General features: G+C 41.8%; 1 protein-coding gene across 4 annotated transcripts; it reads right to left on the bottom strand.

Annotated features, from left to right (window-relative positions):
* ZFP82 (ZFP82 zinc finger protein) lies at positions 1–27,090 on the bottom strand. Of its 4 annotated transcripts, none has more exons than XM_007996512.3 (5): positions 26,909–27,090; positions 18,796–18,882; positions 16,874–17,000; positions 14,874–14,966; positions 1–3,800 (listed from the first exon to the last, which is right to left on the bottom strand). In XM_007996512.3, the coding sequence occupies exons 2-5, from the start codon at positions 18,802–18,804 to the stop codon at positions 2,431–2,433; spliced, it is 1,599 nt and encodes a 532-aa protein (XP_007994703.2). In that variant the 5' UTR covers positions 18,805–18,882; positions 26,909–27,090; the 3' UTR covers positions 1–2,430. The 4 variants fall into 4 exon arrangements, with proteins under 4 accessions (XP_007994703.2, XP_007994701.2, XP_007994704.2 ...); XM_007996510.3 differs by having other exon boundaries at positions 14,874–14,969; positions 26,909–27,013; XM_007996513.3 differs by lacking the exon at positions 18,796–18,882 and having other exon boundaries at positions 14,874–14,969; positions 26,909–27,000.
* Between the last annotated feature and the right edge of the window lie 700 nt (positions 27,091–27,790).

Below are 27,790 nucleotides of genomic sequence, written 5' to 3'. Positions count from 1 at the left end.
TCCTTTAATGTGTAGGATTCCATTTTTGTCTTTTTTTTTTTTTTTTTTGACATGTATTCGTTAAAAAAATAGGCCATTACTTCTGCAGAATTTCCCAAATTTTGCATTGGTTGTTTGCTTCTTTGTGTTGTTAATTTGTTCTTTTATTCCCCATGTTTCCTGTAAACTGGTAATTAGGTTTGGAGACTAACTTGTACTTCTCAGTTTTGGGGGGGGGGGCAAGAAAACTTCACAGGTGTCCACAGTGTGCATCCATTTCATCATATCAAGTGCATCTAGCTGATCTCATTTAGATGTTAATATAGATTAGTGTCCTGTCATTCTGCTCCACGCATTATAAGCTTCCTATCCATTTTTCACCTAATCGTCTTCACATCCATTGCTATCACCACGAAAATCCATGATTTTGCAAAATTAAAGAGTGTCATTTTCAAAGTCTATCATTCATTTGATCTTTTTTTTTTTTTTTTGGTTTGAGATGGAGTCTCGCTCTGTCGCCCAGGCTGGAGTGCAGCGGCGCGATCTCGGCTCACTGCAAGCTCCGCCTCCCAGGTTCGGGCCATTCTCCTGCCTCAGCCTCCTAAGTATCTGGGACTACAGGCACCCATCACCACGCCCGGCTAATTTTTTGTATTTTTAGTAGAGACGGGGTTTCACCATCTTAGCCAGGATGGTCTCCATCTCCTGACCTTGTGAGCCGCCTGCCTCGGCCTCCCAAAGTGCTGGGATTACAGGAGTGAGCCACCGCGCCCCGCCTCCTTTGACATTTTAACCAGTTGGAATTCTCTAATAATAAACAACTTTCCTTCACCAACTTTTGGTTGTCTTGAAATATAGTTCGTAAAGGATAGGCAAGGTAAATATTCTATTCTTTTCCTTTGTTAATAATGCTCTAGTATGCTCCATAACTCATCAATGCATTTGGTTCAGAAAAAAAAAAACTGAAAGGTTGGAGTGCTCATGATAAAAGGACACAGGAGTCAATTTGAGGGGATTGCCATTGGCCAAATATAGGACAATTTAGCATTTACAAAAACTACAATGAAGTAATTAAAAAAATTAATGGAGCTTTGTAATAAGGTGATTTTTGATTTCCAAAGTTTCATGTTATCCTTTGTCAATTTTTAATATTGACTGGGGCCAGAGAATGCTGATTGTAGTTTTTTTTTTTTTTTTTTTTTTTTTTGAGACAGGGTCTTGCTGTGTCACTGAAGCTTGAGTACAGTGGTACAATCACAGCTCACTGAAGCCTCAACTCTTGGGTTCAAGTGATCCTCCCACCTCAGTCTCCCAAGTAGCTAGGACTACAGGCATGCACCACCATGCCCAGCTAATTTTTAAAGTTTTTTTGGTAGAGACAGGGTCTCATGATGTTGCCCAGACTGGTCTCGAACTTCTCGCCTCAAGCAGTCCTCCTTACTTGGCCTCCCAAAGTGCTGGATTTACAGGCATGGGCCACCTCACCTGGTCTAGGATATCTGTTTTTTAATGAACAAATTGGAAAGGAATTCCTTACTTTCAATATTTTAATAAGATATCTCAAGTTCAATGAAGGATAAATGTTGGTGGAAGGCATTTCTATATTCATTATGCCCATAGCCTTTAGTATGATTTATCTACAAAGAAATATTAAATATGATAATAAAAGAAAGTTTAGTGGCTTAAAATGACAACCATTTTATTATATCTCATGTTTTTGTGGGTCAGAAATTTGGGCAGGGTCTCAGCTGGTCAATTCTTCCATTCTACATGGCATCAGTTGATGTTACCAAGTCACATAGTGGTATTTAGCTGGTGGCTGGTCTGGGAGATCCAAAATTTCACTCAAATGTCTGGTATCTTGGTGGATGTCAAGAAGACAGGGTTCAGCAGGTGCCTCTCCCTCTCTATGTAGTTTCAGGGCCTCTTCATGTGGTCTCTTCAGCAAAGTAGCCAGACTCTGTAACATGACAGTTCTCTCATTTCATGAGATGAAGTAACTCTACCAGTAAAGTCTGAGTCAAGAAACCAGCACAGCAGTACATCTACCATATTCTACGGGGTGAAGCAGTCACAGAGTCTGCCTATATACAACAGAGAGATGTAAATTCCACCTCTTGATTGAAAGAGTGTCAAATTGCTGCACTCTTATATGACCATTTCATAAATTAAAAAATTAAAGCACAGAGCAGTTAAGCTTCTTGTCCAGTATGACACAAAGTGATGGGATAGGGATGACGGTAAGTATCTTTCTCATTCTTATAACAGGATTAGTTTTTAGAACAAATGTGCTGAAGTTTCAGGTTTGAGTGATGATGGAATACAATACATTATCACACTCTTTTAATGGTATAAAATCTCTAATGCCAAGTCAGTTGCATGTATGGAGCAAAAGAGATTAATTACTACATTCATAGAATGTTCTATTACACAGAAGTTGAAAAGACTTTCTTAGATTTTTACATTATGAATTTTCAGATGATGAGTAAGGTGTGAATGTTGCCTAAAGGCCTTCTTACATTCCTTGCATTCATAGGGTTTCTCACCAGAATGAATTCTCAGATGTTGAATAAGGGATGAATTAAGCCTAAAGGCCTTCCTACATTCCTTACACTCAAAGGGTTTTTCACCAGTATGAATGCTCTGATGTAGAGTAAGTTTTTGGCGCAATCTAAAGGCCTTGCCACATTCCTTACATTTATAGGGTTTCTCACCAATATGAATACTCTGATGCTGTGTGAGTTGTGAAAGTAGTCTAAAGGCCTTCCCGCATTCCTTACAGTCATAGGGCTTAACACCAATATGAATACTCTGATGTGAAATAAGTTGTGAGTAGCGACTAAAGGCTTTCCAGCATTCCTTACATTCATAAGGTTTTTCACCAGTATGAATTCTGTGATGGAGAATAAGATGATAACCACGGCTGAAGGTCTTCCCACATTCCTTACATTCATAGGGCTTCTCACCAGTGTGAATTCTCTGATGCAATGTTAGTTGTTGCCGCACTCTAAAGGCCTTTCCGCATTCCTTACATTCATAGGGTTTCTCACCAGTATGAAGTTTGTGATGTACTCTAAGACCAGAGCCACACAAAAAGGCCTTCCCACATTCTTTGCACTCATAGAGCCTGTCAGCACTATTAAGCTTCTGATGCCGAGTCAGGTGTGCGTACTGTCTAAAGGCCTTTCCACACTCTTTACACACATAGGGTTTCTCACCAGTATGAATCCTCTGATGCAGAGTAAGTTGTCCTCGTACCCTAAAAGCCTTCCCACATTCTTTACATTCATAGGGCTTCTCACCAATATGCATTTTCTGATGTACTCTAAGATCTGCACCACATATGAAAGCTTCCCCACATTCCTTACATTCATAGAGTTTTTCACCAGAATGAAGTCTCTGATGTCGAGTAAGGTGTGCAGTCTGTCTGAAGGCCATCCCACACTCCTTACATTCATAGGGTTTTTCACCAGTATGAATTCTGTGATGAAAAGTAAGCTGTTGGCGCACTCTGAACGCCTTCCCACATTCCTTACATTCATAGGGTTTATCGACAAAATGAAGTCTCTGATGTGAAGTAACAGATGTGCGTTTCTGGTAAGAGGACACCTTTTCAGATGGCATTTTCACACTACTGAAGTATCCTTCTTGAGGTCTCTCCTGTCCTTCCATTTTTCCTGTGGATTCCCAATCATGTTTTAAAATGAGACCCTTAAGGCCATGGTTTTTAATTCTTTCCATTATCTTCCACGGGGATAAATTTATTTCATAAATGTCATTTTCTAAAGATAACTTCTTGGTTTCATACTTGGTATCCAAATCTAAAATGAAACAAGAAAGCAAACACATGCTGTTTTCTTTTACTAAAAGAAGCAATATTTCTAATGTAGAAATAAAAGACAACAAAAGTAATCCTCAACCAAACTCTAAAATTGGTTATACAATTTGGAAGAAAAAAAAAAGCCAAAGGCAACATCAGGAAAAATAAGAGTTCATACAATATAGCAAGATTGGTGATTAAATAAACATTTTAAGTCAGTGGTTCTCATATTGAGGTGTGGATCACAATCACCATGGAGCTGGTTACTAACACTGAGGTTTAGACACCACCCAAACCACCTGGATCAGACTCTGCAGTCCTGGAAGGATATTTAATATTCTCTACATGATAATTCTGATGAAGATGAGAGGTTGAGAATCTATACTTACATTTTTTTCATCTTTCGTCATTCTTAGAATCCAGTCAAGCTCACTGTTGATCTCAACCCAGTATCCCCTTTACTGCTCCCTGGAGATGTCTCCTTGTAGACCTCACATGTCCTAACTTACTTCCATCTCTTAGGACTCTTCACAGTCTGTTCTATCTCCCACAAATCTCCTGACTGGGCTCTTTGCATGGCTGGCTACTTTCATCCTGAGATCTTAGATTAAATGTCATTTCCTTTAAGGTTGACCCTATTAATAGTACCTAGATCCATGTTGCTATTCTCTATTCCTTGCCTTTACAATAGCTCTCAATTTAAAAATTATATATTTATTAACTTCTCCAATTGTCATACTGTTTATTCTTACCTATAAACCTCCTCAAGGACAGAAACAATCCCTAGTTAACTCTACATTAAGTAATAAATGCTAAGCATATAATAGGTTTTACTCATTTAATTCCCATAGCTATATACTTGTTCTAAATGTATCTCTCTGCCTCTAGTCTCTCATGCCTTACTACAATGATTAAATATTCTCTTTATTCATCCAAGGTAGCCCAGCTAAATACAAGAGTGGAAATAGGTGGCTATATATATATTCCTATGCATCTGCCACCGCTTATGCCCTTACCTATGCAGTGCACTGCCCATTCGCTCCTTCACATAGCTATGGGTAACTTTTTCTTTGTTTCTACACCATAGCAAAGGTATTGAGGAGTTCTATCTACTCAGCCTCCCCTTCAACTTATTCTATTACCCATTCATTTGACAAATGTTCAACTGGTTTTGTTCTTTCCTCCTATTGCTCAAGTTTTCTCCTTTCCATTCCCTCATAGTTAAGGCCATTCCTGTATTTTTAGGAAATGTGTATCAGTGATTTTTTAGACAGGAAAACACATCTGTATCTTATTGAAGTTCTTATGAAATTCATGGCACAAAAAGATAGGATATGCTTGTAACTCAGTAATGTGGACAAAAGTAATGTGCATGTTCAAATGCTGCAGTCATCTGAATGTGAAGGACTTGCTAAGAAACGTCACATTAGATGTAGGCCAGAGGATAGCAAGCCAGCAACAGGAACAGCCAGAGGAAAATCTACGTGCTGAATAAGTTGTGTATGAGAAAGAAACAGGAGAGGTTTTCAATTATGACAATGTGGTCTCTATTAAGAAGCTGAAATCTAGACACACAACTAGGAGTTAGCAAAAAAAAAAAAAAAGGTTGAAATCATATAGACATTTTCTACTAAAACTAGAATAACAAAATTAAAAAATTAAAAGTAAAATCTACCTATATTAAATAACTCTTAGGTCCATAGGAAAATAAGATCTGAAACAGTATTTTTGTTTTTGTTTGTTTGTTTTTTGAGATGGACTCTCCCCTGTCACCCAGGCTGGAATGCAGTGGTGTGACCTCGGCTCACTGCAGCCTCTACCTCCTGGGTTCAAGTGATTCTCCTGCCTCAGCCTCCCGAGTAGCTGGGATTACAGGTGTGTATGTACCACCACACCTGGCTATTTTTTTTTTTTTTTTTGTATTTTTAGTAGAGACAGGGTTTCACCATGTTGACCAGGCTGGTCTCAAACTCCTGACCTCAAGTGATCCTCCCGCCTCCGCGTCCCAAAGTGCTGGGATTACAGGCATGAGCCAGGGCACCTGGCTGTATTTTTGGTTTTTTGAAAATAATGGGAGGCCGGGTGCAGTGGCTCACACCTGTAATCCCAGTACTTTAGGAGGCTAAGGCAGGAGGATTTCTTCAGCCCAGGAGTTTGAGAGCAGTCAGGGCAACATGGCAAGACCTCATCTCTAAAAAAAATAAATTAAAAAATTAGGTGGGCATGGTAGTGTGCTATAGTCCCAGCTACTTGGGAGACTAAGGTAGGAGAAGTGCTTGAGCCCAGGAGGTCAAGGCTGCAGTGAGCTCTGTCTATGCCACCGCACTCTAGGTTGGGTGACAGAGCAAGACTCTGTTTCTTTAAAAAAAAAAAAAAAATAATAATAATAATAAAGTCTACATTTTGAAAACTTCCATATAAGTATCTATAAAATATAACCACAGTGCTTATAAGAAAATTTAAAAACTAAAACACAGCAAAAGTGAAAAACATCATTAAAAGACTCACTCAAAAAAAGAAAATAAAATTAAGCTGAAGCAAAGCAGAAGAAAAATATTAACCAATATAAAAGCAAAATCAGAATACAGAAATAGAAGTAATACAGCATAAACAATTTTTTTTTTTTTTGAGATGGAGTTTTGCTCTTGTTGCCCAGGCTGGGGTGCAGTGGCGTGATCTTGCATCGCTGCAACCTCCACCTCCTGGTTCAAGCGATTCTCCTGCCTCAGTCTTCCGAGTAGCTGGGATTACAGGCACATGCCGCCATGCCCAGCTAATTTTTTGTATTTTTAGTAGAGACGGGTTTCATCATGTTGGCTAGGCTGGTCAAAAACTCTAGACCTCAGGTGATCCACCCGCCTTGGCCTCCCAAAGTGCAGGGATTACTGGCGTGAGCCACCGCGCCTGGCCTCATAAACCAGTTTTTTAATCAACAAAATATAAACCTTGGTTAAGATATTGAAACCAGCAAGAACGTACAGACATAGAAATAAGAACAAAGTGAAAATGATCATGAATACAGAGGACAGATGACTATGCTAATAAATTTGAAAACATAGCTAAAATGGATAATTTGTTGGGTTTTTTTTTGTTTTTTGGTTTTTGAACAGAGTCTCAGTCTGTCACCAGGCTAGAGTTCAGTAGCGTGATCTCTGTTCACTGCAACCTCCACCTCTGCCCGCCGAACCCCACCCCGCCCCACTGCCTTCAAGCAATTCTCCTGCCTCAGCCTCCCAAGTAGCTGCGATTACAACTGCATGCCACCGCACCTGGCTAATTTTTGTATTTTTAGTAGAGACGGGGTTTCACCATCTTAGCCAGGCTGGTCTTGAACTCCTGACCTCATGATCTACCCACCTCAGCCTCCCAAAGTGCTGGGATTACAGGCATGAGCCACATGCCCAGCCTAAAATGTGTAATTGTTTAGAAAAATATAATTTATCAAAACTGACCATGGAAGAGATAGATATTAATAAAATGTTTACATAGATCAACTCCGACAGAGCAAATAGAGAATGTGGTCAGACTTACCATCCCTTTTGCCAAAAATAAAGCTTTACAAAACTTACTTAAGCTTAAAGACAGGCTATCAAAATTCTTTTTCAACTAAGAAGAATCAGGACTTCCAAACTGTTTTCATAAAGTGATACTGAAATAAAGATCGCTCACAAAAAGAAAACTACACACCAATTTTCTGAACACTTTAAAACAGCACACTGAAAGACCCAAGGGGTGTTTATTACAAGAATGTTTTAGGCTGGGCGCAGTGGCTCACACCTGTAATCCCAACACTTTGGGAGGCCAAGGTGGGTGGATCACGAGGTCAGGAGTTCGAGACCTGCCTGGCCAATATGGTGAAACCCTGTCTCTATTAAAAATACAAAAGTTAGCAGGGCGTGGTGGCACACGCTTGTAGTCCCAGCTACTTGGGAGGAGCTGAGTCCCAGCTACCTGGAGCTACTTGGGAGAAGAATTACTTCAACCCAGGAGGCAGAGGTGGTAGTGAGCCAAGATCGTGCCACTGCACTCCAGCCTGGGCAACAAAAGTGAAACTCCATCTCAAAAAAAAAAAAAAAAAAAAAAAAAGGAGAAGAAGAATGTTTTAATGGTTCAATATGGGGAAATCTATTAAGACAATTTAACATACCAACACAGCGAAGGAGAAAAAAAAAAAAAATCACAATCAATTCCATAGATGCTGAAAAGGTAACTTAAAAAAGACCAGAACTGTTCCTGAATTTGTTTTCCCAAGAAACAGCATCTCCCTCCGTCACCCAGGCTGGAGTGCAGTGGTGCAATCACAGCTCACTGCCGCCTCTAACTCGTGGGCTCAAGCAATCCTCCTGCCTCATGTTCCTCATTTTTTTTTAAAAAAAGCTCAATGGAACAGTAATGATACTTCCCTAAATGATAAAGTATATATTATCTTACCAAAAAGGCAGTTTGCCTAACATTACCACTACTATTAATGATGTAGTATTAGAGTTATTAGTCAACACAATTAAAAAATCAGGAAAAAAAATCAGAGGTAGAAGAATTACAGGTAAAACTCTATTTCCAAAGGATATGCCTGTCTAATTGGAAAACTCAAAGGTTTAAATATTATAAATGGCAACAAAATTTAGAAAGAAAATTTATAAAGTCAAAAAAATTTGATTTTATATCAAAATCAAAATACAAACAACGATAACCTTTGAATATACATTTAACAATAAAATATGAGGGAAAAGATCTCATTCATAATACTTACAAAAATTTAAAATATATAGATAACCTTTATGAGGAAAACTTTGAAACACTCACAAAGTATTTAGCATTGGGTATATTGAAGAAATCATACACCAAATCACAAGGAAGAGATTCCTGCACAGAAGCTAAGGGTGTCCCACCAAGGGTGGTCATATTAAGAAGTTGCTGAGCAAGAAGCAGATGTGGAGACACTGGCAAAACACAGGGTAACTGCTGTGTTCAAAGTGGTCAGATATACTTAACCCTCAGGTTACCTCTCCAAGGCCAGACAGCAATTACTACTGTTCACCTCCAGAGGAGGCAACAGACAAGGGGTTAGGGTATCAGAGACAGGTCAGTGGCTGGTCATGTCCTGGGGATACAGCCACAGTCGCAGGCCCAGGTGACAAAGCACCCCACCTCACAAGAGGCAACTATGTTTGTTCCAAACAAGTTTAGGGGCGTTTCACTTTTTTCCTGAAAGTATCTAATTTAATAAACGTTAAATAAATTCATAAGTGTAAACTCACGAATAACAACGAGGAAACAACTGATTCTATGAAAACAAAATTGAACACTTCGGAAAACTGGTGATAAATACACATCGCTAAAAATCTCAGCTGTTGAAAATTAAGTGTAGGAAATACAATAGTAAAAAATGAAAGAAAACATAACAATCAAGAAATATTCTGTACCCATACTGCAAGTTTGATTCCTATTCTACTTTAAAAATAAATAAAAGTGGAAATAATAGACTTTGTATTATGTGTGTGATTTAGATGAAAAATGAAATACAATGAGACAATGGAAACGAAGACTTGGACACTATCAAAAATACTGGCAAACAGACATACATTTGAATGTTCTAAGTTAAAATAATACTTGCATGGTATGTACATAAAATATATGACCCATTTTTTTTTATGACTAACAGACCTATTACCAGTCCCAAATCTGTTGGATCAAAGGATTTCTAGTCTATTAAACACTTCTGATGAGAATGTAGAAAAGTCCCTTTTTTGATCAGGTAAAAATATATAAATATAAAAAATCATAAATGTGATTCCTCTTTGCAGAGAACCACCTTTAATTAAACAGAAAATGTCGTATAAATCACTTAGACTTACTCTATTTGGGCACTGTATCGACCACCTTACTTTGTTGAAACAAGAAGTCTGGGATACATAAGATTTGGTTCCAAGGAAGTCCTATTTGCATTTCAACACAGGGACAATGCACAAAGATCTGAAAATAATAAAACCTGACATCTAAGGAACTGTACTTCGGAGAATCAATTTTAATCACATCCTGAATAAGCCCAAACTGAATGCTAATAATATTCCATTGACGCTCTCACATTCTATTGATCTTTCTTATTTCACTGAGAAAACAGCAGCAGAAGAATAAGCTGTCTTCTCTCCACCATCCTGACCAACCTACCTGCACACGTAACTACACTGTTTTCCCTTTTATTCCCCCTTACTCACTGGATCCTTTCCCACTCCAGTCTTGAAGACATTGCTCCAACAATTAAGCCCTTTCTCTACTGTACTGATTTCCTCCACCCATAGAATCATTCCCATGAGCACACAAACACACCCTAATGTCATAAAATACACTGCTTTTTAACCCATATCCCCAGTGTAACTGCCAACCCTATTTCCCAGCTTCCCTTTATACATAATTCCTTCAAAGAGTTGTCTTATATTCATTCTCATTACTGCCTCACCAACCCTTCTCTCATCAAGCCACTCCACTTGGGCTTTCATCCTGACTCCACTGAAATCTTTCTTGACAAGCTTACCAGGATTCTCCATCTTGCTAGCACCCGGGGTCAATTCTCAGTCCTCATTCTCTGCTCCCTCCATGGTGAAACATTTGCTTTATTTTTATTTTATCTCAATGGGTGCTCCTTCTTTCTTTTTTGTTGTTCCTCTTTCCCTCTTTCAAAGGTCTACATGGTAGAGTGACCCATGAGTCAGTTCTCAGGCCGCTTCTCCTTATCTGCTTTATTTTACCTGCCTGCCTTCCCTAGTTGGTCACATCCAGACCCATGAATGTAAATTCCAACCATCAAGACAGCCAAACATAAACCAGGCTGTAATCTCTCTGAGTTCTGAGTATACATATTCAACTGCCTATGCAACATCTCAAACTGGACAGATAATAATCATATCAAACTTAAAATATCTTAAACAGAAACTCTTAGTGTCAACTTTCCAACTTGCTCTTCCTATCTTCCCACTTCAGTAAATTCTGCTATTAACCCAGTTGTTTAAGCCAACACCCATTTCTTCTCCTTTTATATCACTCCTTCCCACTTAGTTCACTTGTAATCCTATCAGCATGTTCTTTTGACAGTGCCTTCAACCACATCATGAGACTAACAGCTTCCTACTACTTCCTAACAATGCCATTCTTATCCAAACCACCACCCTGTCTAACTCAACAACTGAAACTGCCTCTGTATCGGTGCTTCCTGCTTTTGCACTCAACTGGAGAAATCATTTTAGAATACAAGCAGCCTGTGGCTTTTGATTTCTCTTAGTTATTACGTTACCAGGTCCTTGCCTAACTCTGATCTCATCTTGTTACTTTCCCTTTCCCTGCTGTGACCATAGTGGCCGTCTTTGTTATTCCTCAGACAAGCAAGGCTAACGCCCCACTCAGATCTTTTCTATCAGCTCATAATGCCCTTTTCCCAGAAAATGACATGTCTTGAGCCCTTACTTCATGTCTCTTTTCAAATATCACCTCAAGAAAGTCATTTGTCCACTTTTCTGAAGGCATGTTATTCATAGTTTAATCAAACTTTCTTAAAGGAAGAATAGAAAAGAAAGAAAGAAAAAATACATGGTCTTGTTTAAGATGTCTAACTCTGAGCCAACAGTTATTATTTTGGTGAAATGGTTCCTGACTAAATGGATATTATCTTATTCACTTGGAACCTCTGCATTACATTTTGAGTATTAATAATTGTAGATGTCACTTAATTACCTGAATGTGAATTTTAAAATAGATTAGGGGGCTGGGCATGGTGGTTCATGCCTGTAATCCCAGCACTTTGGGAGGCCGAGGCAGGCGGATCACAGGGTCAGGAGATAGACACCATCCTGGCTAACATGGTGAAATCCCGTCTCTACTAAAAATACAAAAAATTTAGCTGGGCGTGGTGGCAGGCGCCTGTAGTCCCAGCTACTCGGGAGGCTGAGGCAGGAGAATGGTGTGAACCCGGAAGGCAGAGCTTGCAGTGAGCTAAGATCACGCCACTGCACTCCAGCCTGGGCAAAAGAGCGAGACTCCGTCTCAAAAAAAATAAATAAAACAAAATTTAAATTTAAAAAAAAGATTAAGAGATTAGAGGGAAAAAGCATGTTTTTCTTTCTTTTGGTAGAAGGTTAAGTCAGAAGATAGAACATTACAAACAGTGTAGGCACTGAAATGGCCCTATGGTTATAAAATAAGAACTAGTACCTTAAAATAAGTATCCTCATCCAGACCTGAATATACAGAGAAGAAAATACAAAATTACAACATATGTCTCTGTATAAAAACATTTTTTTTTTTTTTTTTTTTTTTTTTTGAGACGGAGTCTCGCTCTGTCGCCCAGGCTGGAGTGTAGTGGCCGGATCTCGGCTCACTGCAAGCTCCGCCTCCCGGGTTTACGCCATTCTCCTGCCTCAGCCTCCCGAGTAGCTGGGACTACAGACGCCCGCCACCTCGCCCGGCTATTTTTTTGTATTTTTTACTAGAGACGGGGTTTCACCGGGTTAGCCAGGATGGTCTTGATCTCCTGACCTCGTGATCCGCCCGTCTCGGCCTCCCAAAGCGCTGGGATTACAGGCTTGAGCCACCGCGCCCGGCCATAAAAACATTTTTAAAGCCTTTTGTGGCCGGGTGTGGTGGCTCTCACCTGTAATTCCAGCACTTTGGGAGGCCAAGATGGGTGGATCATGAGGTCAGGAGTTCGAAACCAGCCTGACCAACATGGTTAAACCCCACCTCTACAATAAAAATTAGCCAGGCATAGCCGGGTGCGGTGCTTACGCCTGGAATCCCAGCACTTTGGGAGGCCGAGCCGGGCAGAACACAAGGTCAGGAGATCGAGACCAACCTGGCTAACGTGGTGAAACCCTGACTCTACTAAAAAATAAAAATAAAAAAACTTAACCGGGCATGGTGGCGGGCGCCTGTAGTCCCAGCTTCTCAGGAGGCTGAGGCAGGAGGAATGGCGAGAAACCGGGAGGTGCAACTTGCAGTGAGCCGAGATCGCGCCACTACACTACAGCCTGTGCAACAGAGCGAGACTCCGTCTCAAAAAAAAACAAAAACAAAAACATTTGAAACAAGATCTGCAAAGAGAGATGAAAACAGCACCTAGACAAGGTAAATGAAAGATAATGAGATCATTCTCTCTAGAGTCTACTATATCCATATTTCTTCTTAATGTGAAGATAGATGGATACATAGATGGAAAAAGCAAATAAGGATGATATTCTGTGATCTAGGAGCTATCTTCTAGAATAATTCATATGAAACTTTAGTTGCTGATAACACACATATGATTACAATATCAAGCATACCGTTTTTGTAGTCTTTTATTTTCCTTTAATAATTTATGAGAAAAGATGGGGGAAAAAAGGCTTCTCTGATAACTAAAATAGTCTTCCCATTGCACATCTCCATCCCCTTACTCTGCATACTTTTCGTTATAGCACTCTCATTACCTGACATTGTATTTCCTATTTATTTATAGGTATTACGTTTTTCTTATGACAAGGTAAATTCGGTGGGGATAGAAACTTGATTGGTTGTTTACCACTGCACTGATAGTGCCTACGACACTGCCCAGCTCCGAAGCCACCTATCTATTTATTAAAGACGGAAGTAAAAGTCCTAAACCCTGAGAGACTGAAGGACCCTCTTTTGGCTAAAGACCCCCAAACTTTAAGTTCCTAGTCATGGCACATGGCGGAACAGAAGGCTGGTCATGACCCATTTGCTTCCAATCCCTTTCACCTTTCTGATCATTAGATTTTCTCAAAAGTCAACTTGAGAAAATCAAAGGCTGAAAGACCCTTTCGCTTACTTTATCAGAACACTCCCCCACCACTCCACACTCCTGTTTTTATGGTTCCAACATGACAGCTATTCCAGTCCACAGCTTCTTCTTGATAAACAACTTACAGCCTTGGACTGGTTTTGACTGGTCTCCCAAGGATACACAGATCATGGACTTGTGTCCTACATTTACCCTTTTAATGTATAGGTCCTACTTATAATGCATTTAAATGTTAAATCTCTACCCTAAAGTGATCATAGGACTTATGTTAACCTAATATGCATGTGTACAGTCTCCGTCCTGAGTATTCATAGCTCCTCCTGTAGCCTGTTGAACATGTATACTTGGCTAACATTCAGCATATGTTTCTGTCTTACCCTCTACCTCCCTTGAAGTGCCTGTCTCTGGGCAGAAGCCTAGGCTACACTTCCCAGTCTGTCAGAATAACCACCTCGCAAGCTGTAACCCTTTATGAAAAATAAAGCTCTCCTTTCCAAATGTATGAACTTTGTCATTCTTCAGCTGACACTATAAATGCAAAAGAGGGGTCGGGCATGGTGGCTCACATCTGTAATCTCAGCACTTTGGGAGGCTGAGGCGGGCGGATCACCTGAGGTCAGGAGTTCAAGACCAGCCTTGCCAACATGGCAAAACCCTGTCTCGCCGGGCGCGGTGGCTCAAGCCTGTAATCCCAGCACTTTGGGAGGCCAAGGCAGGCGGATCACGAGGTCAGGAGATCGAGACCATCCTGGCTAACCCGGTGAAACCCCATCTCTACTAAAAAATACAAAAAACTAGCTGGGCAAGGTGGCAGGCGCCTGTAGTCCCAGATACTCGGGAGGCTGAGGCAGGAGAATGGCGTAAACCCGGGAGGCGGAGCTTGCAGTGAGCCAAGATTGTGCCATTGCACTCCAGCCTGGCAACAAGAGCGAAATTCCATCTCAGGAAAAAAAAAAAAAAAAATGCAAAAGAGGAAAGCAACTGAATCAAAATATACAATGGTTGTCAATAGTGAGCCAAAGAGAGCACCACCCCACCCCTCAGTTCCATCAAGGAGGAGGAAAACTAGAGAGAACAATAATAAAAAAGAAGAGTGGTAAATGGGACAAATAAGTGGTTATTTTAGTACCCCCCAGCTAAGACCTTAATTTGCTCCCCAGGTTGCAGACCTTTCCTCCTTGGGCCACAGACCTTTCAAGAGGGCTTTCTAAACAACATAAGGATGTGCCTCTTCCCCAACCATCTGGGGCTCCCTGTGGTGATGGCTGCCCAACTGGCGCTCACCTGGATATTGTCTTCTTCCTTTCCTCACAACTTTCCAAGGCTCTTTTCCTTGCTCCAATAAGGAAATCACATCTGGTTTAGAAATGAAGCATCCTGCTTAGAAGAAAAGGAATATAAGGTACATGAAAATAAAAAATAAATCAAAATTACTTTGATTCAGTCTTGGTTAAATTATATGTCAAAACAGTAATTGATAAGGCAAAACAAAGAAGTGAAAGATGTTTTAATAACATGTACATTAAGGTTACACAATAAATAGAGATTAGAGAAGGAATGAAAAAATCTTTTCAAAATCTATATTCATATAAGTGTTTCTTCTTCAGGGGCAATAGTGGTTGAGATCACAGACTGCTGGGTGCAAATCCTGCCTGAGCCACGTCCCAGTTGTGTGGCCTTGGGCAAGTTACTTCTATGCTACCTTTTCCTTCCCTATAAAATAGCGATAATCATAGTACCTATCTTATATGATTATTGTTAATACTATATTAATATATGTCTGTATCTAAACATTGCCTAGAGTATATACCAAACACTATTCATATTTCATTAGCTACTGGTTATTCTTCTTTTGCTGAGAGGAAAAATAAGCTTCCTAGGAGATGTATTATTATTTCTTGGATATTCAAACAATGTTAAATTAAATGTAAAGTTCTTGGATTTTAACAGCTTTACTGCAATATAATTTACGTAACATAAAATCTACCTGTTTTAAGTGTACAATTCAATGATTTTTAGTAAATTTACAGAGTTGTGCAAACATCACCACAATCAACACTTAGAAATTCTATTTCCATCATCCCCCAAACATCCCTGCTGGTCACTAGCAGTCAATCCTCATTCCTACTCCCAGCCCCAGACATCCATTGATCTTCTTTTTGTCTCTACAGATTTGCTTTTTCTGGGCATTTTATATAAATAGAATCATATAATATGTAATCTTTTGCACCTGGCTTCTTTCACTTAGCATCGTGTTTTTGATATTCTTGCATGCTATAACATGTATCAGTAGTTTGGTCCTTCAATGAATAGTCTATTGTATGACTGTGCCATATTTTATTTATCCATTTATTTAGACATTGTGAATAATGCTGCTGTGAATACTTATACATCTTTGTATAGACACATGTTTTTATTTCTCTTGAGTAAACATTTAGGAGAAGAATTACAGGGTCGTATCTTTAACATCTTATATCCCCACTGTAATGTATGAGGGTTCCAGTTTTTCCATATACTCACTAATAATTATTTTGACTAATAATTGTATATATTTATAGGCTACAATGTGATGTTTTGATACGTGTTACTGTGGAATTAGCAAATCAGGGTAATTAGCATATCCATCACCTCAAATATTTATTATTTCTTTTCTTTGTAGTGAGGACACTAAAAACACTCTCTTGTAGCCATTTTGAAATATACAATATACATTATTATTAACTATACTCATCTTGCTGTGCAATAAAACACATGAACAAAATTCTTACGTTTTTAATTTTCAAGCATTAAAGTAGGTAAAACTGGTAAAACTGAATATGTTTGTTTATTAATGAAAGGTATGAGTTCTCTTGAATTGTAAATAAATGCTGTTGATCCATTTTACCACTACATAAATCAATCTTTTGATAGAGCAAACTCAATAAACAGGATCTAGCTATTTCCCTTACAAATATACCAACAAGCAACAAAACATCTAAAGTAATTCTGAATCCAAACACAAAGTGAAACTTGTTTTCTTTGACACTGGTAAGGCTACAAATCACAAAGATCTCAAACCCAGCCCCTTCGTTATTAAGGAAGGCCCAAGGGCTACTTAAGGATGGGGAGGGTGGATGTGCTTAATGAAGGTGCTCACTTCCAGTGAAATAAAGCTCAAAGTGTTCCCTTTAGAAAGTGGAGCAAAAATTTAGATAGTTTCCTAAAAGATACTCTTGAAATTTCCAGAGGAAAAAGTTGATGTTACAGAGAACAGAGTCTAAATTCCTAGAAGCAGCTGACCTTACCCAGTGAGACCAAGTTGCTGTAGTTCTCCAACATCACATCTCTGTACAAGTCCTTCTGTTCCAAGTCCAGGTATTCCCACTCTTCCGGAGAGAAGTCTATGGATACATCACTGAACATCACTGATTGCTGAAATGACAAACCACACATTATAAATGAAATGGAAGAAAATGTATTTTAAGATAGAAGGAGAAAAGAGGGAAGAGATATTGCAGGAAGTGGACCATATGGTAAGAAAACAGGCTCGGGCTGGAAGCCTGCAACATAGCGAGTCAGGAAATGAGTGTGCCTGAAGCAAAGTGCCTGGGTTCCTGAAGGATCCTGTTGCTACAGACACGGCCTCTTATACTCCGGCAAATCTTAATCTAGACATACCTGGGAAAGAAAAAAAAATCAGTTTTCCAATTAAATGAAATACTGTATATAAGCCTTTGTCTACTATGTCTCCCTCATAAATTCCCAAGGAAGGTGAGTTCTTCCACCCCTTTCTCCTTAAATAACAGATTGTTTTTTAAAGCCTCCCTCCGTATAATATCTTTATTTTAGAAAAGGATCTAAATGCAATTAGAGAATCTCTTCTAAGTTTGTCCTAGAAGCAGATCATATCATAAGCATTTTTCTAATTATGACTGTTAAAAATTGGTTTTATAGTCTGGGCACCGTGGCTCATGCCTGTAATGCCAGCACTTTGAGAGGCCGAGGTGGGAGGATTACCTGAGGTCGGGAGTTTGAGACCAGCCTGACCAACAGGAGAAACCCTGTCTCTACTAAAAATACAAAATTAGTTGGGCCTGGTGGCACACACCTCTAATCCTAGCTACTTGGGAGGCTAAGGCAGCAGAATCGCTTGAACCCAGGAGGCAGAGGTTTTGGTGAGCCAAGATGGCACCATTGCACTCTAGCCCGGCCAACAAAAGCAAAACTCTGTCTCAAAAAAAAAAAAAAAACTGGTTGTATAATAGTCTATACAATGCATATGTGAGATTTAATCATTCTTCTATACTTAGATATTTTGGTTGGACAAAATCTTAAGATCCTCCTCAATTCTGGGAGTCAACATGACTACTTATGTACCTGGATTACCTTCTCACATGCTATCACTTTCCATCCCTCACTGTATGCCTTCCTGATTCCTGAGTTAAAGGATACTGATACAGCATAATCCAGAATCACAAAGATGTCATTCTAGACCAGCACATCCTGTTCAACCAAAAATGGAATCTTGTTTCTGTGTAACTCAGGAATTCCAAGAGAAGATCTCAGATCTCTCTGTATGTAAGACCTAGCCACACCCCTAATCAGTCCTAAAAGCCTCACAGAGCATGAGATCTTATGATATACTGAGGCTGAGGCCAACTAACAGCAACTCTTACCTTTTTGTTTTTTAACTTTTTCTTTTTTTTTAAGAGACAGGGTCTCCCTCTGTCACCCAGGCTGGAGTACAGTGGCACATCCACAGCTTCACTGCAGCCTCGAACTCCTGGGCTCAAGCAATCCTCCCATGTCAACCTCCTGAATGGGTAGGATTACAAGTGCAAGCCACCATGCCCAGCCACGACCCTTATCTTATGTACTTGGAAAACTCAAGTCTGGAAAAGTTCAGTTTTCCTATAAGTGGCTAAATGGGCCCATCCTCTCTTATCAACTCACAAAGACTGGTCAAATATTTAAGAGATTTCATTTTTCCTCCATAGCAGCTTTTAGCAGAAGACTGAGCACATATAGGAGACGCTGAATGATTTGTTCAACAAATACAAGAACAATGACTAGAATAAAGAGTGTTCATAGGACAAGCATTGTGGTTCACCCGCCACTGGATGTGGAAGAACTGGAAGAAGGTTCTTCCAGTTAGGAAGTTTCAGGATAAAAAAATGGTGACAGGACCTTGACATGATAGTATTCCCAGAAGGAGAAAAAAACTTACAAGGGCCATGGTATAGAAATTCAAGAACTGGTCAGTCCTCCTTGGGGTTTACTTGCCAGGAGAAGCACCGAGTTCACAGAGGCTGATCTAGGGGGAGGAAAACAAGGCCATGAGATCAGATGGACCTCAGAAATCCCCGAATGACTTGAGTTACTATGATCTTTCCCCTCTCTTCTGATCTCTCCACCACGCACACGTGTGCACACACACATAGGCAGAGAGAAATTTGAGGGAGCCTGGACGAGTCTAATCCGTTGCTAATTCCAGGGCTGATAAGGGGCCATATCATCTAAACCATAATCTTCCTCCTTCAAAGTTTCATAGGTCTGTTTAGATTCACCAGACACAAAGAGAGAAATTCATAAAGACCAAGCCTGGCAGCCATTACCACCACAAAACTGCTGCACTGGCAGCCCTGCTTGCAGCCAGAACAACTTTCAAAATCCTCCGGGCTCATCACTCTCTCTTTCCAGTCAGAATCAGAATCATCCACATTGTCTTCTGGAATGAATTCATTTGTCATTCTCTTTCTTACAACCTAGGCTGAACAGGCATGGACTCATGCTCTTGGTCATTTGACAATAACGAATGTCTATCAAGAATTCCCGTATGTTGGGTGTTATATGTGTGTGTGTATGTGTGTATATATACATACATATATAAATATATATATATATATATTTTTTTTTTTTTTCTTTTTTTTGAGACGGAGTCTCTCTCTTATTGCCCAGGCTGGAGTGCAGTGGCACAATCTTGGCTCACTGCAACCTCCAGCTCCTGGGTTCAAGCGATTCTTCTGCCTCAGCCACCCGAGTAGCTAGGACTACAGGTGTGCACCACCACACCCGGCTAATTTTTGTATTTTTAGTAGAGACGGGGTTTCACCATATTCACCAGGTTGGTCTCGAGCCAGATTGCGCCATTGCACTCCAGCCTGGGAGACAGAGCGAGACTCCGTCTTGAGAAAAAAAAAAAAGGAAATAAAATCACTTGTAGAAATGTAGTTTATGAGTAGCAAAGCTGTATTTGGAATCATTTATCTAACCACAGAGTCAGCTTTCCTTCAACTCTAGCTCTTTTCTCTGAAACCCAGAATTTCTATTCCAGTGAGAGAAAACTGACATGCATGATTCACTAAAAATAAAATAAAATAAAATAAAATAAAATAAAATAAAATAAAAATAACACATTAACTCGCCAACAGGTATCTGGTACTGATGCCCATATTAGTAAGCATGAGAGCAAATGAACATTCTAACCAGTATACTGCAGACTATATAGATTTTAAAGTATGTACGAGCAGCATTTAAACCATACACACTCTTTGATTCAGAAATTCTACTTTGGGGATTAAAAAAATAATTGTACATATGATCAAAGGTATGTGTAAGAGTATGTGGATATTGTTCATAATAGAAAAAAGCTGGAAAGAACCTAAATGTCCTTCAATAGAAAACAGGTTAAATAAATCATAAAGCATCCATAGAGTAAAACAAACTGCTGTCATTTAAAAAAATGATGATGTAGCTCTTTTTTTTTTTTTTGAGACAGAGTCTCGCTCTGTTGCCCAGGCTGGAGTGCAGTGGCTGGATCTCAGCTCACTGCAAGCTCTGCCTCCCGGGTCTACGCCATTCTCCTGCCTCAGCCTCCTGAGTAGCTGGGACTACAGGCGCCCGCCACCTCACCCGGCTAGTTTTTTGTATTTTTTTAGTAGAGACGGGGTTTCATCGTGTTAACCAGGCTGGTCTCGATCTCCTGACCTCGTGATCCGCCCGTCTCGGCCTCCCAAAGTGCTGGGATTACAGGCTTGAGCCACCACGCCCAGCTGATGATGTAGCTCTTTAACTGGAAAGATGGAAATATGTTCAGTACAGTTTGTTGAGTGAAGAATGCAGTAACAGTTGTGAGTGGTATGATCCTGTTAAGGTACAGCAAAAACAGATGTGAAAGAGAGAGAGAGCGCATGTGTGTGTGTGTGTGTGTGTGTGTGTGTGTGTGTGTGTGTGTGTGTGTGTGTGTATGAATCTCTAAATACTAAGTTTTAGAAAATACACAGGACATATAAAATATTAAAGATATACAATCTCTCAGAAAAATAAAATGAGGCCGGGCGCGGTGGCTCACGCCTGTAATCCCATCACTTTGGGAGGCCGAGGCGGGCGGATCACGAGGTCAGGAGATCGAGACCACCCTGGCTAACACGGTGAAACCCCGTCTCTACTAAAAATGCAAAAAATTAGCCGGGCGAGGTGGCGGGCGCCTGTAGTCCCGGCTACCCGGGAGGCTGAGGCAGGAGAATGGCGTGAACCCGGGAGGCGGAGCTTGCAGTGAGCCGAGATCGCGCCACTGCACTCCAGCCTGGGCGACTGAGCCAGACTCCGTCACAAAAAAAAAAAAAAAAAAAAAAAAAAGAAAGAAAAATAAAATGAACATTATGAGGACATCTGTAAAGTATACATACAAATCAGCATGAAGAAACACAGAGGCCTCAATAGATAGTGATCTTGATTTTCTTTTTGCTTACATTTATTTCATGATTCTACCTGACCATATATATATTTGAAATATGGATTTTAACTTTGCATAGTGGAAAACGTTCTTTTTTTTTTTTTTTTGAGACAGAGTCTCACTCTGTCACCAAGGCTGGAGTGCAGTGGCAGGATCTCAGCTCACTGCAAGCTCCGCCTCCCGGGTTCACACCATTCTCCTGCCTCAGCCTCCCAAGTAGCTGGGACTACAGGCACCCGCCACCTCGCCCGGCTAGTTTTTTGTATTTTTTAGTAGAGACGGGGTTTCACCGTGTTAGTCAAGATGGTCTCGATCTCCTGACCTCCTGATCCGCCCGTCTCGGCCTCCCAAAGTGCTGGGATTACAGGCTTGAGTCACTGCGCCCGGCCGGAAAACGTTCTTTAAATAGGTTAGATACTTTTTAAAGTAGTCATCCCTTGAACTTGGAGAAAAAACTCAATATCTTAAAAAACGCTGCTATGTTTTTATTGGTTTTGTTGATTTCAGCTCCCAAAATTTGAACTGACTCCATTATTTCTAAGTGTGTTCATGTATGCTGGAGTTCTGCTTACATAAACATGGCTACACATCTTCAATTAATGCCTTGTTTCACTGCTGCTACTTCTCATGACTTCTTGACCAAGCTTTTGTTTTGCTTCTCAAAGAGTTGTTTTAGCCATGAGGCCCTCCTAGGAGTTGCTGAATCTTCTTGTCCTGTTCATTTGCATCAATATCATGAGAATAAAAACTATAAGGCATATGCTTATTACATAAAATCCATTACCCCATAGGAACCCCATGAGTTTGGTATTATTTGGCCGTGACCTGACAATGCTTGCTATAATCAGCTGTCTCCTTCCCATGACCTCTCAAGCCATGCCATCTGACTTCTTCAATGACCTTTACCTCACCTATCTCAGTCTTATTCTTGCATAGGCTTATCTACCTTGAAAGATAACAAACAACCTAAGGATACCAACCATGTCATTTTGGTCACTGTATTTCCCCTGAGGACTGGCACAGGATCTGGCATATTGTGAGTACTTTATAAATGTCTCATAATTCAACCCAGAAATTCCACTTTTAGGAATTTATCATTAGGAAATATTTGTAAAAGTATACAAAGATGTATTGCAAGAGAGTTCATCAAAGAATAGTTTACTGGCTGGGCGCAGTGGCTCACACCTGTAACCAACACTTTGGGAGGCCGAGGCGGGCAGGTCACTTGAGGTCAGCAGTTTGAGACCAGCCTGGCCAACATGATGAAATTCCATCTCTACTAATAATACAAAAATTAGCTTGGCATGGTGGCGGACACCTGTAATCCCAGCTACTTGGGAGGCTGAGGCAGGAGAATCACTTGAACCTGGGAGGCGGAGGTTGCAGTGAGCCGAGATTGCGCCATTGCACTTCAGCCTGGTCAACAGAGAGAGATTCCGTCTCAAAAAAAAAAGAATAGGCCGGGCGCGGTGGCTCAAGCCTGTAATCCCAGCACTTTGGGAGGCCGAGACGGGTGGATCACGAGGTCAGGAGATCGAGACCATCCTGGCTAACACGGTGAAACCCCGTCTCTACTAAAAAATACAAAAAAAAACTAGCCGGGCGAGGTGGCGGGCGCCTGTAGTCCCAGCTACTCGGGAGGCTGAGGCAGGAGCATGGCGTGAACCCGGGAGGTGGAGCTTGCAGTGAGCCGAGATCCGGTCACTGCACTCCAGCCCGGGCGACAGAGCAAGACTCCGTCTCAAAAAAAAAAAAAAAAAAAAGAATAATTTACGACAACCTGAAATCAAATATCTAACAGTAGGCAACAAGTTGAATAAATGATGTTCCACTATATTATAGCATATTATGCAATTATTATTGATGGCACTGGCCCATATTAATTAAAGAAGGAAGATATTCATGATAAATTACTAGCTATGGGAGTCAGACTAAAAGAACATGTACAATGTTGGGAGTTGGCAGATTCTCATTTATTAAAAATACAGGCTTTGTTGTCAAGATTCAGGATACGAACAGAGCTCTGGGAATTATTAACTGTGAGAATTTGGACACATTAATTTTCAGTGTCTCAGTTTCCTCAGAGATAAATTAAGGAATCAACAGTACCTACCTTATAGGGTTGTTGTGAAGGTTAAGAACATAATACATAAAGCACTTAAAATGGCTTACTGTAAGCACCAAATTCAGTGAAAAACATTACATACCCCTCATTCCATTATTTTTAAAATTATCTTCAATTATTTTCAATTTGAAAATTTGGTATTTGCTGATAAATTATCTTTAATAATTTTAATAGTAGTCCCTTTCTCTAAAAACTTCTTGAGATTTTTCAGCACTGCTCTTAAAACATTGATAAATGTTAGAACTAGGCTTGAAAATGTAATTCTTTTTTTTTTTTTTTTTGAGATGGAATCTTGCTCTGTAGCCAGGCTGGAATGCAGTGGCACGATCTTGGCTCACGGCAACCTCTGCCTCCTGGGTGCAAGCGATTCCCCTGCCTCAGCCTCCCCAGTAACTGGGACTACAGGCACCCATCACTACGCCCAGCTAATTTTTTGTATTTTAGTACAGACAAAGTTTCACCATGTTGGCCAGGATGGTCTCGATCTCCTGACCTCGTGATCTGCCCGCCTCGGCCTCCCAAAGTGCTGGGATTACAGGGATGAGCCACTGCGTCTGGCCTATGTAATTCTTCTTAATAATGTTATCAAAAAAGGATTCACAGAAATCAAAAAGTAGAGCAAGGGCCCTGTTGCTTTCCATCCCTAGTAGCTCCAAAGGGACATCATTCCATATCATAAAACCAGCTCAAGAATTTTGCTTTGATAAGGTATCATATTATATACTTTTTTTTTTTTTTTTGAGACAGTTTTGCTCCTGTTGCCCAGGCTAGAGTGCAATGGCATGATCTCGGCTCACTGCAACCTCCGCCTCTGGGGTTCAAGTGGTTCTCCTGCCTCAGCCTTCCAAGTAGCTGAGATTACAGGCATAAACCACCACGCCTGGCTAATTTTGTATTTTTTTTTTGAGACGGAGTCTCGCTCTGTCGCCCAGGCTAGAGTGTAGTGGTGCGATCTGGGCTCACTGCAACTCTGCCTCCTGGGTTCACACCATTCTCCTGCCTCAGCCTCCCCAGTAGCTGGGACTACAGGTGCCCGCCACCACGCCCGGCTAATTTTTTGTATTTTTTTAGTAGAGGTGGGGTTTCACTGTGTTAGGATGGTCTCGACCTCCTGACCTCGTGATCCGCCCACCTCAGCCTTCCAAAGTGTTGGAATTACAGGCGTGAGTCACCGCACCCGGCATAATTTTGTATTTTTAGTAGAGACAGGGTTTCAACATGTTGGTCAGGCTGGTCTCGAACTCCTGACGTCAGGTGATCCACCCGCCTTGGCCTCCCAAAGTGCTGGGATTACAGGTGTGAGCCACCACGCCCAACCTCTTTTTCGTTTTTCAAACAAAGTGTTGGAGAGTCTTTGTCTCCTTAAATGATCAATTGTTGTGATTCTATTTTGGAAAACAAACACATGTGCACAAGTGCACAGAAAAAAATGGAAAAACAAACATTAGAATAGTAATATTTATTCTGCACGGTGAGACTACGGGCAACTTAAATTTTATTATTATAGAGTGAAGATGACTAGGTGGTAGGGGATGGAGAAAATCTGTTCTGAATAGTACAAAAATAGTTGGCAGCTTAAACCAGGACTTTCTTTTTTTTTTTTTTGAAGCCAGAGTCTCTCTCTGTCACCCAGGCTGGAGTGTAATAGCAGGATCTCGGCTCACCACAACCTCTGCATCACGGGTTCAAGCAATTCTTCTGCCTCAGCCTCCCTAGTAGCTGGGATTACAGGCATGCACCACCATGCCCAGCTAATTTTTATATTTTTAGTAGAGACGGGGTTTCACCATATTGACCAGGCTAGTCTCAAACTCCTGACCTCAGGTGATCTGCCCACCTCAGCCTCCCAAAGTGCTGAGATTACAGGCATGAGCCACTGCGCCCACCCAATTAAACTATTTTCATACAAATAAAATTAAGAACAGAGTTGTGAAGAGGGAATATCTTTTAGTTGTTAAGAAAATTGTGATTCTATAAGCCTGTGACATGAGTGGGTTTGGGGAAAATAAACAACAGCGTGGCACAAATAAGTAACACCCATCAGTTCTTTAACTGTTCTTCATCAAAACGATGGGCTATTTTCACTATCAAGATTCTTCTATGAATGAACACAATCAAGTAACATTCCTAAATTCAGTAAAAGTATACCAAAGCAGACAGAACAGTGTGGTAAACAACTGTTTATCTCTTTTTCTCTACTAAGAAACTAGTTTTATATTATGTATAATCTTTGCAAAATGTTTTATTAATCTCTGTTCTAAGAGCTTTACACATAGTAATTAAAAGAAGGCCCACAGAAGTAATGAAAAACATCTACCAAACGGGTATGTGCATACAGGCTCTCGGGAGCGGACCTAGGTATTAACTCAATGGACAGGACATTTATGGAGAATGAAACAAATATTCTCATGTCCTAAGAAATAAGAATGCATGTCACAGAAGAAAGCAGAAACACCCACTCGCCTCGACCTTGACTTAAACAGGCAACAGCAATTCATTCCTCCTCCCCCTCAGACCCCTTTTCTTCAAGAGTCGGGCAGGACTGGCTAAGAAGGGAACCTGGCTTTTCTTGCAGCCCAGCCTCGCATGGTTAAATTAGGGCACAATGCCACTACCGCCCACCCACACATAACCAGAGTAACATAAGAGAGAGAGTGTTGTTAACTCTTCCCAGTATCAAAAAAAGATCAGGGTCATGGATGCCCGGGGCTGGAAGTGGAGTTCACAGTAGCTTCCTGGAAGCAATGCTGTGGTTCTGAAACCTGCAGCTGGACTCTTCAGAGCTGTGAGTGTACGTGCATGGGTCCGGGTCCGCGGGGAGGTGGCGTGGGAGTCCCTCCAGGAGCAAGCATAGGCGGGAGCGGGGGCTCGTTCAGTTCTAACATTCCTATCCCAAGGTGGGGTCTGAGCCTTGTTCCGCTGTTGCCCAGGCTGGAGTGCAGTTGGTGCTATCATAGCTCACTGCAGCCTCGACCTCCTCCTAGGTTCAAGCCATCCTCCCGCCTCAGCCTCTCCAGTAGCTGGGACCACAGGAGAGCGCCACCACACCCGGCTCATTTTTTAAATTTCTGGTACAGATGGGAGTTTCGCTTTGCTGCCCAGGCTGGTCTCGAACTCCTGGCTTCTAGTGATCCTCCCGCCTCGCTCTCCCAGAGCGCTGGGATTACAGATGTGAGCCACCTGGCCCGGCCTAGTCTGAGCCTTTCTGCTGGGAGTCTTTTTTCTGGCGCGGAGAAACTAACCAAGGGCCATTTCTCTGCAGCTGGGCCCGGTGTAGGTAGAGGATGCTGGGGTCAGTCACGCACTCCACGGCCACAACAACCTTCGCTCATACAATAGGCTCTGCACCCAAGTCAGCTGCACAGACGCCGTCACGTCCCAGCCCCGGCCCCGTCACGCCCACGACACACACACCCGGGCCTGAGGCGCGGGGTCCCGCCGCTCTGCGATACTGCAGTGGTCCCGCTTCCCTCTCCTTACCCCGTGCTGCAGTGCTTTTCCTACGGATTGCCAGGACCGACGCTTCGGGCCAGGACTGCTCACTCGGGGCGCGAACCCGAGGCACAGCGATGCCGGAACAGAGGGAACCGCGGCCGGGTCGGGCCACAATCCCCGGGGCCTAACGGGCTGCGCGCGGGGGCTGCTGGGAGGGCCGGGCGCGCTCACGGAGTGCGCAGGCGCGGCCAGTCTCAAGGGTCCGCTCACTGGTGCAGCCCCACGCTCTTTGTGAACCGCGAGCCGGAGTTAAGCCTGTCCCAACGAGGCTGCGCTTCGAGTCCCTTAGCGCTTGCGGATAGGGCAGCAGGGCCTGGAAGGGAGCGGGGACAGATGGCTGGCGCGTTAAAGAAAGGCGCCCGCGACCGCCTCTCCATAGGGCCGACTAGGGAGCTCTGTGAGCGAGGACGGCGCTGCGGGTCTGTCCTTGGCGCAGTCCTGTCCCTGGCACGGTCCTGTCCCTGGCTCGGTCCTGAGTGGGATTCTTTCACTGGGTGTGGCGGGTTGGGATTCGAGACGATGTGACTCGGCAGACTCGGGGATGACCGGGATGAGGTTTGTGACAGAGATTGTGTGACTGGAATTGAGTCGAGCTCCGTAGGACTGAGACTACCGTGGGCGACTGTGAGACCACCCGGTTGACTGAGTGCGTGCGCTTGCGTTTCTGTGAGCGCGTATATAACCCACGATAAACTTTAATGTGGCGCGGTTTTTTTGTTATTTGTTTTCCTCTTCGGATCTTTCCTGGAGATCGTGTGAGTCGGTGTGTGTCTGAGAAACGACGCCCCTGATTGCGTGGTGGGTGTGTGCCCGCGGGGCTGTGACGAAGTGACTGGATAATTGATTGTGACCCAGAGCCTCGCTCTC

The sequence above is a fragment of the Chlorocebus sabaeus genome, chromosome 6 (genome assembly GCF_047675955.1).
Source record: "Chlorocebus sabaeus isolate Y175 chromosome 6, mChlSab1.0.hap1, whole genome shotgun sequence".
NCBI lineage: Eukaryota > Metazoa > Chordata > Mammalia > Primates > Cercopithecidae > Chlorocebus > Chlorocebus sabaeus.
The sequence above is the reverse complement of the archived record's forward strand: the minus strand, read 5'-3'. Positions and strand labels throughout refer to the sequence as shown.

What these genes read in the sequence shown, in the direction of transcription:
- ZFP82 (XM_007996510.3), bottom strand. An exon ending in CAGCAACTTGGTCTCACTGG is followed by an intron (nt 14,970 to 16,873) that starts GTAAGGTCAGCT and finishes TTTTCTTCTAAG; the next exon opens with CAGGATGCTTCATTTCTAAA. An exon ending in AGGAAGAAGACAATATCCAG is followed by an intron (nt 3,801 to 14,873) that starts GTGAGCGCCAGT and finishes GTTTCATTTTAG; the next exon opens with ATTTGGATACCAAGTATGAA.